The sequence below is a fragment of the Buceros rhinoceros genome, unplaced genomic scaffold (assembly GCF_000710305.1).
Source record: "Buceros rhinoceros silvestris isolate BGI_N320 unplaced genomic scaffold, ASM71030v1 scaffold22302, whole genome shotgun sequence".
In the NCBI taxonomy this organism is placed as follows: domain Eukaryota; kingdom Metazoa; phylum Chordata; class Aves; order Bucerotiformes; family Bucerotidae; genus Buceros; species Buceros rhinoceros.
This window is the reverse complement of record NW_010399855.1, coordinates 47822-61105: the sequence shown is the minus strand read 5'-3', so window position 1 is coordinate 61105 and position 13284 is coordinate 47822. Positions and strand designations below refer to the sequence as shown.

General features: G+C 44.1%; 1 protein-coding gene across 2 annotated transcripts in view; it reads right to left on the bottom strand.

The window, feature by feature from the left end:
* The window catches only part of ADARB1 (adenosine deaminase, RNA-specific, B1), a 32526-nt gene that overhangs the window by 1291 nt on the left and 17951 nt on the right, over positions 1-13284 (bottom strand). Inside the window, exons 8-9 of one of the 2 annotated variants that reach the window (XM_010131654.1) lie at positions 4402-4583; positions 331-509 (exon numbers count right to left, since the gene is read on the bottom strand). In XM_010131654.1, the coding sequence (XP_010129956.1) occupies positions 331-509; positions 4402-4583 (361 nt within the window). Of the gene's footprint in view, positions 1-316; positions 510-4401; positions 4584-13284 lie in introns of both variants that reach the window. The other variant, XM_010131656.1, reaches the window with a different exon arrangement.

The following is a 13284-nucleotide window of genomic DNA, read 5'->3' as shown; positions in this document are numbered from 1 at the left end:
GAAAGAGTGAAACCTCAGTAGGTTTGATTGCACTGGAACTGCAATTATGCTGCCAAATAAAATGAGAAGGCAAGCTCAAAGGAGAGACCACCTCAGCTATAAACCAAGGATTATTGAGATCCTTGCATGCCTTTTGGGCCAGACACCATCGAATTAAAGAATAAGCTAAAGGAACATGTTGTTCTTCTCCATTACTCCATGGAGCAGTAGCTAACGTCAGGCTCAGCTTAAAACAGGCTCACAAAGCGGTTTCTGAATACAGGGAGCAGCACACATGGATATTCCATGAAGAATTAAGAAGTGGAAAATCCAGCACTCTGAAAGATGTACCTTTGCATGAATACGCATCCAACGGCTGTAGAAAGCATGCTTACAAAGGCGAGACGCACGACCCATTTCATCTTTGCCAGTTGTAGCATTAATAACCTCAAGACCAGTGTCTCCTACTGTCCAGTTCACGCTGAAGTTTGGTGCTTTCCCTGGCTGACGGGCTTCTGCATTGCTAATACCTGAAAGAAAAGCAATGTTTAATGACAGGAGTAAATACTAAGTCTCGATTTTTGTTTTCCCTGGGGAATAAGCGATACAGCGGAGCTATTGAAATCACATCGCTAAGCAGCCTTACAAGCAGATCTCTTATTTGGAGGACATTCTCCTGCAGCTTTTTCACCAACTTGCAGAGATACCGCCATGCACATCTCATTCTCATCCCAGCTAAAGTGCTCTCTCCTCCTGTCCTCCCTAGCAGGGCAAGTGCACATCACTGGAGCCATCAACAACCAGCCTCCTCATTGGAGGGGATCACAGAGAAGTCTGTGGTGAGGGCCCGCACCTTGCCACATCCCTCTTAGGAGGATCTGCTCTCACTCACAGGCCAAACCAATGAACTAATTATTAACCTGCAAATAACTAAGAAGCAGCAAAAAAGCCACTCTGCTCCTGCACAAGAAACTGCTGCTGTAAGAGCCCACTCAGCAGCAGGAAAGAGCAGATACTGCGAGGTTTTGACAGGTGTAACTCTCTCATCAATTCACTTTCACTCTGCTGTTATAAAAACTTAGGCATCTTATTGCTTATCTCTTTTCAAAACGTGTGTGAAACTATAAACCCTGATCATGTTTCAGCACATAGGTACAATTCCAATCATGCCGCTGGACTGCAGTCTTATTCAGAGAGGTCGTGCTGCTTTAGAAGTGCCTACAATGTGTTTTTTCACTTTCCCTCACAAAAAAAACGGTCAGGGCAGAGCCGTGATATGGGCTGCAAACCACAGCACGCAGGTGCCCACATTTCAGTAGCTGTCGAGTGCATATCATTGAAACCGACCCATTTATTTCCTCCTTATGGACTATGCTGGGGCACAGTGTGACTGGCAAAGGCAGCGGCACTGATGCTGTGAGCATCTAAGTTCGGCAAAGTGAGCCCCATCCTCAGCATCCTCCACAGACATTGGAGTTTTTCAGCATAACTCCAGCTGTGCTTCAGCTGCCACCCCACTTTACCAGCCCATTGCTACATACAATGCACAGAAAAAGTGAACTGCAGAACTCAAGAGAGGACTCAAATCATTTTGGTCAGATGTTAAATTCACAGAATCCTAGGTTGGAAGGGACCTCAAGGATCACTTGGTCCAAACTTCCTTGGCAAAAACCTGGTCTAGACAAGATGGTCCAGCACCCTCTTTGCACAACGCCTCTCAAATACGACTTCATCTTTATGGATGGAGAAGCAAAGCACCAGCGGTCTAACCCCGGTGTGAAGCGAGGCTGGCTGCCTGCCACACTGCCTAGGGCAGGATTTATCCCCCCACAGCACCCCAGCGCTGCAGAGATGCACTGCATATAATGACCGCGGTACCGTGCTTGAAGATCATGGTGGCCGCTGCCATCCACGCGCAGTGGGATGGTGTTCGGCGCTTGCAAGCAGCAGCCAGGGCCATGAGTTTGGGTTGTGCATGCTATGCAAAAGCTGAGGAGCACATCTGTATGGATCCTGCAGATCCTGCAGACGTTAGCGGGATGGCAAAACTCTGCCTTTAAGACATCTGAGTTGTCTCACCAGGAGAGAACAAAGGAACAGGGCAATTTTTTCATTTAATAAGTATAGAACCCGTTTGTACTCTAGAGCAACTCTCACTAAGAGCCTATTTCAAATCTATTCCGAGGTTATACTAGGTCCCACACTTTATAAAACGTAGAGAATTTGGATAAATCAAATGTAAGTGTTGCAGCAGGATGCATTTCTTGTTGACATTTGAAATACAATCTCATAGACAAAGTTAAGCCAGCCTCCGGCACCCAAGCACAGGGCTGGCTCATTTGGCACCTCTGGGCCCAGCACTGACAGCGTGCAAGACTTACAAGGTCTGAATAACACAGCAAAATTCAGTTTGCTTACTGTCATCAATTCCTCATTTAATAAATAACAAGCATTTTGAAATATCAGTCATACTGAACTTCCTGGAGCTGCTGCATTTTTACGCTCAGTTTATGTCAACCTGGTCACTATGACTGACAACCAGTAATTAAGTGAATAAGTACATAATAAAAACTAACCCTAACTGTTCCCCATTTTCTTAAAATAATAAACTGAAAAAAACGAGAAATGGAACAAAAGTTCCCTGAAGAGCTCTTTTCTGATTTAAGATACATGCATCCAAGAGCTGAAATACAGCAGGATGCCACAGATCTACACCCGCTGATCCGTAAATCAGTGAGCGGGGATGCGGGACCCACACAGTGACCAAGCCGGGAGGGCAGACAGCGGTCCCTGCTGAGCAGGTATCATCATGAACATCATGCAAGGAAAGACCCAGCAAGAACAGGGCTTTATGACAAGACGAGAGTTGAAAAGTCCTTGTCACAACTTCTGCGGTCCAGGTCTCCGAAAGCATATAAAGCCAGGCTGCTTTTGTGATTCAGACCCATGCTGACAAACCCGTTCATCAAAAATTTGGTTACCAAAAGTGCTGAGGCAAGAGGGCTAAGAAATTGCCACCACATGACAAGCAGGTCAGTCGTATTTTTCTTCAATGATATCTATACTTTTACCGTGGCTTCCATTCCATACACTGCTGAACAAGCACAGGGGGATCAGATACAGCTCATCGACTACTGTGAGATACCACTGGCTCCTGGAGCTTGCTCCTGCCCTATTAGCTACTCAGACACCTGTGACACCCGCAGAAGCAAATCAGATACAGATGAGGAAGCTGGACATCCAGGATGCACTACATTTCCATGGCAATTACGGAACTGTGTTCCTTAGGTTATTTTGATGAATCACATAAATTTCAACCCACCCCAAGAATTTCAAGTAGACTTAAGTAACAACACCCCGTTCAGCTGCTTACTGATCTGCACAAACCCAGGAGAGATGCCAAAGGAGTCCTGGGGGGTGAACCACAGGGAGCACAGACAGGGAATAAAGGTCGTCTCAAAAACAAAGTGTCTGATAACACTTGAGGTGGATCATATCTTCCCCCTCAAAATCTAGACAAGAACATAGCAAAATAAGCTGAAACGCGTAATGGGAAAGAAAGCAAGGATAGAAAGTAAAGTATTTTATTCTCCTTCAAAAACTGATATGACTAAGCCATTCAGAGAACATAGCTCAGAACTTATTGTTGAATATTATTATAATGAGATATAATAAGCAAAAGCGAAGGTCACAGCTCTTTGTGCCAGTGCTTATATAAATAATAAAGCCTGACAGTTCTTTGAGGACAGAGCTCAAAAAAGCTTCATTAAAAAGGAGATAAAGAGATGAAGAAACACCAGTGTGAACAGGAGGATCAAGTACCAAAAAATCTCCAAAGTTTCTGTTGAAGGATTTACTTGGGGGGTGGGGATGGGGGGGCAAAGCAAGTGTAGAATCACAGGATCACAAAATGGTGTGGGTTGGAAGGGATCTTAAAAGGTCATTTAGTCCAATCCCCCTTCAGTGAGCAGGGACATCTTCAACTATTGATCTAGAAACTGTGAACCAAACGTGTCTACCTCGGCATACTCATTAGTGATGTGGCCATTCAACAAATATCTGCAATGGCAAGAGAAGGGACGGTGGGAGCTAACACACTGTTTCAAGGGTGGGAAGATGTTTCACTAAGCTGGGGCCTTCTGTTTGCCTCACGCACTGCTAGGGCACACTCCAGCCAGCCATTATGTGAACCCGCATCCAAAGGTTCATACCCCAGTTCATTCCACCTTTGAACTCACATGGGTCCTTGCTATGGTATTTCTGACCAAGGATCTGTATTAGGGTTAGACCATAACTTCTCTGCTGTAACCAGAAAGCAGTTTACTCACAGTAAATGATTTGCAAGGTTGGAGAACTGCAAAAATCACATTGCTACTGGAACAGACTTAGTTACCGGCACGGCCTTCTCCATTAGATACTTGCCACTAAGTAAAGGTCTGTTGAGTGTATAAAGAGGTGGTAGATCTTCTATCTCTGCTATCCTCTGGTATACGGCTCTGGATAGATGATCCCCATGATATAAACTCCCCAAGATGATGCTAGAGAAGTAAATTGGCTCCACAAAGAGGCTAAGTAAGGCTCCTTGAATACCCAATACGTTCCACCTAAGAGGGAGGGAAAAACAAAACAAAAAAACAAAAAAAACACTTTCTTTTTAATGGAACAAGTAACATCTGCCAGACATAACAGCAGTCAATCACAATGGACCAGACTTTCAAGCCTTCCTCCTCACCACCACATGACGATGGTAGCACAGCTGTGACACCGGCCAGAATTTCAGAGCTCAGCTTATGGGATGCTCAACGAAATCCTGAGTAAGATGACCTATAGCAACAGGTTTACTGTGAGCACCCACTTCAGGACCAGACTCCATGACTTTACTTCCCCACTAACATGTCTAGTGATGCTTCTTCCAGCACCCTAATGCCAGAGATGGACAGGTTCATGCACTCGGAGAAAGCCAGACCATGAGATCCTCAGTCAGAAACAGTAGCTGATGTCTCCAAAAGACACCTGGCAGCAGGCTAACCATTCTTCCCAGTGACTGCAAGAGGAAAAGCTTGTCCTTGACACCCTAACCAAAGTGTCTACACTCTGCTGCCAGAAAGGACATATGTACGTGCTTGCAAAACCCACAGGCAAGGAGGAAAATTAATCTGAAAACTAAATGCAAAGTGCATATACTCTTTGCTCACTTTAGCTGCCTGTAGAATCACAGATGGTTTGAAAGGTTGGAAGGGACCTTCAAAGCTCATCTAGTCTAACCCCCCTGCAGCAAGCAGGAACATCTTCAAATACAGCAGGTTGCTCAGAGCTCCGTCATAAATCCCTGTCTGCACCGCTGTGACCTATGCTGGATCAGGTCTAGAGCATGGATAGGAGGAGAGTACTGACACTTTTTGGTAGCTGGTTCATTTGATCAAATTTTGGCTCTCCATCTGTATACAATCTGACTCTCAATCAGTCATACAAGGTACTTTTTAAAACCTCTAAGTCTCCTGCAGTGTATTTTCACTGTTCTTGTCTCCGAGCTGTACTTGCGAACAGCTTGGCACTATTAAAACAGGATACTTAAGTACAACTGCAAGACCCAGATGCAGGCAGCAGGAAAGTTTCTTTTGGTGCCTGAATAAAACGGAGGGGCACACTGGAAGCTCTCGTGCTCATACAGAATGGCTCTCCCTATTAAAAGACTCATCCTGAACTGGGCTGCAAGGTTCCCCTCGGCACACAGGGAACTCGGACGTTGCTAACTGTCTTGCCCTTGTGATGGGATGGCATGGCTACACAACACCATCAGTTCAGGCCAAGAACTATGCAGCACAGCTTCACTGCTGCAAGAACTGAGCTGCACATGCTGGCTACAAGACTTGCAAAATGTTTAAAAACAAGGGTAAAACAAAAATTGCAATCCAAGGAAACAATTTCTTTGCATATCTCTCCTGAAGATGAAAATGGAGGCATTGGGCGTTAGCTTACTCACCTGTCATTAAATAGCTGGCCCTAATGATCAAGTAAAAATACTGCCAATTAAAAATAAGGCGTATTTCACATTGAATTAAGGCATATTTTTTATTACACAGAAAACACAATCAGCTATCAAATGTCAGAGTAAAGATATGAAGTGGAAATTATTGCTTCCCAGGGCCAAGATGCCTTTCTGAGGACCTCACCACAACTACAGTTTTGTAAGCACAGAGGTATTTCAAGTGCCAAATGAATCACAGTATTGTTTTCTTGTAACTTGCATGGTCAAGCATAGAGAAGCATACAGACTGCTACAGACACAGATAGCATGGAAGAGACAGCTGGAAAGAGTTCAGAACTAAGCGTTGCAAACTGGGGTTCCACAGCTGTATCTGAAACTTGCAGATGCACAACGTGAGCTTCCTTCGGTAAGGCACATCACATCGTACTTTTCATGAGCAGTACTTGAGTGATGGGTGGACATTTTAAGAAAGGCCAAAGCATTCCTCTGGCAAGCCCTAGCTCCCTAAATAAAACCTTTGCCAGAGCCTTTTCCCTCCTTCAGCCTTCAGCATTCCCAGAGCACATGTTCTGCTGCTTCCTCCCACACTCGGTGACCTCCTCTGGCACAGAAAATGAAAGCTGAAGGTCATTTTGTTAAACTTCTTTTGATTAAAAGAGGAGGAGGAGTGTGGACACCTGAACAGGCTTCTGCAAGGTGAACTGTATGAACTGGTATTACAAGAACTACTCTGTGAGTGCCCACACACCTGCTGTTTGGCTGGGGTGCGCTGCATCACCTTTACCACTGCAGGAGGTGCTCGCAAGTGCTGGATTCGGAGCAGCTGGCTCGGTGCAGAAACCATTCATACAACCAAAGCCTTGAGTTCTTAGTATTGATTAGGCAGGGTTGGGTGGTGGTTAGGTTTATAAAACTAGCTTTGAATTTCAATTGTTATTATAAAAGAACTTCTAGAAATGTATACTTGTATCAGAAACTGGCAGTATCACAGAGATAAACGTCAGACCCAAATGGAGCTCTGCAGATTGTAACGCAGTCAAAAGGAAGGATTGCCCAGAGACTTCCCTTTTTTATACTGTACTTCTTCCTGTCAGACAGTAATTTCTCACTTCCATTAGCACGTACACTAAACTCAACCTTTATAGATATAAACTGAGGAGAAACTACACCAATACCACACACGGGTTTTCGAAAGGCCACAGGTATTGCCTCCTGAAATAGGAAAACTGCCTCATCCTTCCAGTTTACAAGCACGAACTGTCAGAACGCGTGCCAACAAATGCTGTCCATCTAGTACCCACGTTTAATGAAAACACAAGTTCTTTTGAAGTTAATGAGCCACAAATGGTGAGGTACAGAGCAGAAAGAGCAAAGTCTATTATGGAAAACTTTAATAAAGGTTGCCTTTCCAGTGAAACAATTAAGCAAAGGATTTTTTCTTCATATTAAATATGGTATCAGAAAAGAGCTAAGTAACTGAAGCTACTTAAATCTAGCCTACAAACTGAAACCTTCCAAGGCTCAGATGAGGTTTATAACATAGAAATGAACCTTTCCAGTGCAATGCCACACTGCAGGAGAGCAGACACAGACCCTGGCTGTGGCACAGTACTCATTTAGGAGCATCTGATGGCTCAACAAAGCTGTAAGAAGACAACTCTCATTGCTAATTCAGCAGTTTGTATCTCTCTTGCACTGGCCATTGGCAAAAATGCAGAGCTCCCACATAAAATGACCTGATGTTGGGTCATCTTACTGGGCAGAGCACAGAGCAGGCTGGACCCCTGCAGTACCTTTTCTCCCCATTAAAGCGGGAACATGACACCAAATTGCAGCTGAGAAAAACACTAAAGCACAAGCATAAGCAGAATACGGGAATGCTGCATCACATCAATGGCGATACTGAAATGCCTGAAGTAAGGTGCATAGGCAAGAGATTTGGCAAAGGGGAAGGACACTTCAGCAGGCAGGGAGACACAGTCCAGCGTAAGACTTCTCACTGGAAAAAAATGGAGATGCTTGTCCTAGCTGAGCATAAAACCAGGGCCTCTTATGACAGGAATTTACATGTTCTAAGTGTTCTGGTTTTAAGTTACTATAAGAATTTTCTTTAAACCTTTGAAAACTTCGAAGTAAAACTGACATTTTAAATATAAGCTTTTATATTGATATAAAGCATGAGCCACCAGATTTAGGTCCAGACTGCCAGCCTTGATTTGAGCCGGGGGTCTAGATCTCATTATGGTTAATGGTGATTTACTCATTAGCCAAGTACAACCATGGCTGGTGGGCTGAACTTCATCAACCAGTTGGCCATCTAATGCCAGGGAAAGTGGACTACCTGGTGTGAGGCCAGCACAGCGTGCAGTACTCTTTCAGCTCTGCAGTTCCGCAAGCAACTCACAGCACAAGGAAAGACAACCTGATGGTATGCCGGAAAGTTCAAACAAAGGCATATTTACTCATCCTGAACCACTACATCTCACCGCCTTTATGGACTAGACCCCAGCAATGACCTTTTCAGATCTGTGCGCATGAACCGTGTTCAATTCCTGACTACCCACACAGCCGATACTCCCCGTGTAGTGTGCTCAGCTGAGGATTTACAGACAAGCTCCACACTGCGGAAATCCAAATTTTACAGATTAATCATACTCACTGGTTTCCCTGTTCTATATTCACCATTTAGATCCTACTGATAACAACCTGGAGGATGGATGCGCTTTCTCAACCTCTCTGCCATTCACAGTCACACTACATTAAAATGAGGGCAAAGAAACCAGAGACTGACACCAACTCCAGAGGAGTCCTCTATTCCTGGCTGTGTCGTCCCACTTCAGCTTTAGACCACCATGTGCTTAGAGGTGAGGGCATCTACAGGACATTCCTGAAGGGTCTGTTGTTTTCTTCGTGACATGCAGCTGATTTCACAACCCTTGGTACAGGAAAAGGGTATTAAAATTTAACCCTGCAGCACTAATGTCACCGAGTGGGCTAGTGCACCCCTTGCCAAAAAACCAGAACAGGTGGCAATACATGCATCAGGCAAAAAGTCTCTTCTGAACTTTATAGAAATCGGGTTTTTTGCACTATTTTAGAGAAAACATAGAAATGAGGGGAGCCTAACAGCAGTAAGCAATAAAGCTTGATATCACTATCAAATGTCTTAGTATCGCTCTCAATAATCTTCATGCAAACAGCAGTATGGAGGAGGTGAGTTGCTAGGCACTGCATTTCCAGTGGTGTGGCACATGGAACTGGTGTCAGAATTCACTGCAGGAAAATTCATGGAGTCTCCTACAGCTACTGAAACAAGGCAGATTGCAAAGCCTGACAAAAACAAGGGCTTACAATCCAAAGTGCTGCTCTTACTAATATCATCTGTAAACAGCAACAGCTACAATCGAAGGAAAATCATTTAGTAGGCATTTTGTTTATGACAAAATTTTACTTGCAACCGGTGGCAAGGGAGAGCTTAAGGTCTCAGTGTGTGAGAAGGTGTCAGACTACCCCCAGAAGGCTTTGTGCCTCCTCACGTGCCTCTCCATGATGGAGGCTCACAGCTCAGACGCAGCTGCCTCAGGGAGTAATCCCGAAGGCAGGCTTGTCTCACCACGACACCATCAAGATTTCAAGTTCTTCTGGATTGCAACACAAACCAAGAGCTTCCCATGACGGCTGGGTATCCAAGAAGTGGGGCAACTTGCTTCTTACCACGAGGATTTTGGAAGCTGCAGACCTAGGGGCTCCCACTAGCTCTGGACAGAAGGCGCTACCGCGGGTTTACCTGCACGTTTCTGGTTTCCAAGACTGCTCTGATCAACCTGCCAAGTTTGAGGCCAGCAGCATCACCAGGCATGCTTGCAGACCCCTGTGGTGGCCTTCACCTCTGTAGCTCAGTGACAAACATTGGTCTGTCTTTGCAACCACATTCACTACGGTTCATCATTCATGTGCATGGTCACTTCTGTTGATCAGCTTCCACTCAGACCCACAGTGGGCAGGTCATCACCTGCTTGCTGAGGATGCTCATCTACCTGGGCTTTACTCTCATCACCTGGCAGAACGAACAGGCAGAGCTGACTTCATTCAGCTAACTGCAATCGGGTTTCTGTTCTGATTTTAAATCCAAGTCCTCTTTGTTTCCCTAGGAGATTAAGTGAATTTCTCAGACCAGCCCACACCTTTCATGAGGCACAGCACAAACAGGCAGCAACATCTTTACCTGGAGCAAAGTCATGGCTTGTTTTACATCTAGTGGCTTGGACAATGGCCCACACTATAAATCAGTAAGTGCAAGCAGTCCATGGTCTTTGACAGGAGCACCTCTTGCAAACATCTTTTTACTTATCGTGGGGTCAGATTTGCAATTGCAGACAGGAGAATCTGTTTTCCCTTTTAGGCTGGCAACCACATGGCTCTGACTTGCCCCAGCTTTTCTGGTGTTTCCTGGATTTGCTGCATTCCAGCAAGCCTGGATTAAGACTCCAGTTGTGTGATGCTACATCTGGTTATTTAGATGCAACATCCTCTGCAACGGTTTCCTATCACTTTTCCCCAGTTTTTTTTACCCAGGTGTCACAGAGCCACCATGTAGCAAAGGGAATACGTTCACATTGGCCACTGTCACTAGTGTTACGAACTGGTGAGGAGAACTGCTCTTTCTGCTGCTGTTCAGAAATGACACCCGACTCTGTTATGGAGCTGGGCACTTTGAAATAACTCCTGACAGATGAAAGACAGATGGATGGGCATGGACACGGACGCAGAACATGCAGCCTTTAGTGAGCACACACAGGATTTTAAGATGTGTTTGTGCAACTTCATCAGTCCAAAAAAACTGGGTGGTAAGGTCAAGAAGACAAAGCCATCGGGGAAATAAAGACAAGGATTGAGTTACAAACTTCCATTTGGATTTCCCATGCTGAATAAGCACAGAACGAGGCTAGTGCTCTTTCACAGGAAAGATTATTCAGAAATAATATTTTCCCTTCCTTAGAGTAGAAGAGCACCAGTGACTTCCCCTTTAACCAACTCGACCTAATGCTAAAGCTCTTTGCAATTCCTACAGCCTGCCTACCAATCAAATGGGATGAAAAAACATTTTGCTCTTCTCAGCCAGACATTAGCCATAACTGGAATGTTTCGTGGACAAGTTAAGTAATTATTTGAAGCCAAAAACTTGAAATCAATGTGGGTGGAGAAACACATCAAAAGGAGAATAACAAAAATAGACATCATGAAGTACCACGGATCAAAGATACATTTAGAACAAATGTATGTATATTCAGGTCCCAAAACAGTACCTCCAGTGAGAGAAACCACCCTAACACCATTCTGCAGTGCCACCAGGCACTAACACACTGGGATAACTGTTCTAACGCTTCTGACCCAAACAGGGTTACACTCACGGCCTTCCCATGTTTTTCACAGTTTTTCTTGGATGTTCCTACCAGGCTCAGGAGGGTGCCAGACGGCACACTGCAAGGAAGCACTCAGAGGCTGCAACTAGCAGCTTGGATTATACTATATAATCGATACAGATGAGGCTGTTCAGCTACAAGGAATTTTCCTGCACCCCAAATTTATCCATTTAGTCTTTTCCAGGCAGGCCCTGTGAACCTTTGGGAAAGCTCAGTGGCAATTCGCAGGGCTCAGGCATACTGGAGCACTGACCAATGGACGCTACAGAGCAATGCATTTTTTCAAATGTAAATGGACAAAACACGGTCATAAGTGTCAGGGAAATGTTAAAAAAAAAAAAAGAAAAAAGAATATGAAAATTTGGGCCTCCTTACCCGTCATACAGTCTGTGTTCTGTGTCAAGGGGTTCTATTTGCTTCCTTCACTGGCACAAACAAAATTATTCCCATTAGCCCCAAGGAGAGGTGACAGCTAGCTACGCAAGCGAGAGATGGATTCTGTTCTGCATCACACAAAATCAACAAAACAGTCAAATGTGTTCTAGCTCAACAACGGTCTGCATTTTTTTTATTTGCACTAACAGCAATGATGATGTGATAAAAAAAGCCAAATACACGTGGCATGATCACCATGTCAGGTGGTTGGAAGAAGTCCCTGGCATGAAGCTGGGGAATTTATTTGGTGACTTTTATTGAAAATATTACAAAATAAAATGAAATGTCATTCTTGTGGAATTAACCTTTCAACAACCCACTGTCCGAGCTCCTGAAAGGCCCTGTCCATTCATGTTAGGGGGATTTAAACTGAAGTAAACAGTCTTCCCTCAGCAGAGATGCTGATTGCTTGAGACAGGACCAGAGGAACATAGCGCTTACGTAACCTCCCTCCTGTATTTTTGATTCGGCATATGCAGATGAATACTTCTCACTTAATACACTTAATAACTTTTGAATCAGGCTAACTGTGACTTGACAAAACAGCAGAGCTACTTCAATTAAAAAATAACTAAAATGCATCAGCTGAAAAACTTGGCATTTCTCATCTATTTTGCAAGAACACAGGGGCTGCAAACACAAGGACTCATTCCACAAAATTACACTGCAACTCTCCCATGACTCTGACACTTGTTAAAGGACACTGCTGCTAAATTTTTGGGGGGTAATCATTTGTCTATTTATGGCACAAAAAAATCTCTCACTCTTTGTCAAAAAGGACAACAAAGAAGGAATCAGATAAAATATAAATAAAAGCACTAGTATTGGAAACAAAGTATTTAATTACAGTAAAAGTACTTAAATTAAATGAAAATAATTTTAAAGTTAAAAATCAAAAGTGCCCACCAATTAGGATTCTTTTAACTGGAACACTTTTTTCCTGTGTATAAAATAATACAAATGTATATCTATCCCTGGAAAATGTATGTATCTGATACCACAGAATCACAGACTGGTCTGGATTGGAAGGGATCTTAAAGATCAGATTGTTCCAACCCCCTGCCATGGGTAGGGACACCTTCTACTAGACCAGGTTGCTCCAAGTCCCGTCCAGCCTGGCTTTGAGCACTTCCAGGGATGGGGCAAGGATGTTTATCATCAGAGGAAGTAACCCAAATGTAATTAATATAATATATTTATGGCACTGCTTTGCTAATGCTCTGCTTTAGGAAAAAAAAAAAAAAGGATTTCCTCTGCTATTTCTCAGTGATATAAACACAAAACAAACATGTCATGACTTGTAGTGGCTGGAATGACAGACGATGATTTCACCTTGCCTCTGAAGCCAGCAGAAGGTCTGACACCAACTGCAGGTGAAGAATCAGAGCTTTATCGCTGCAGCTACAGCCATCCCCACACTACGTCTAATCAATGGAATAAGCCAATTAATAACCTGCA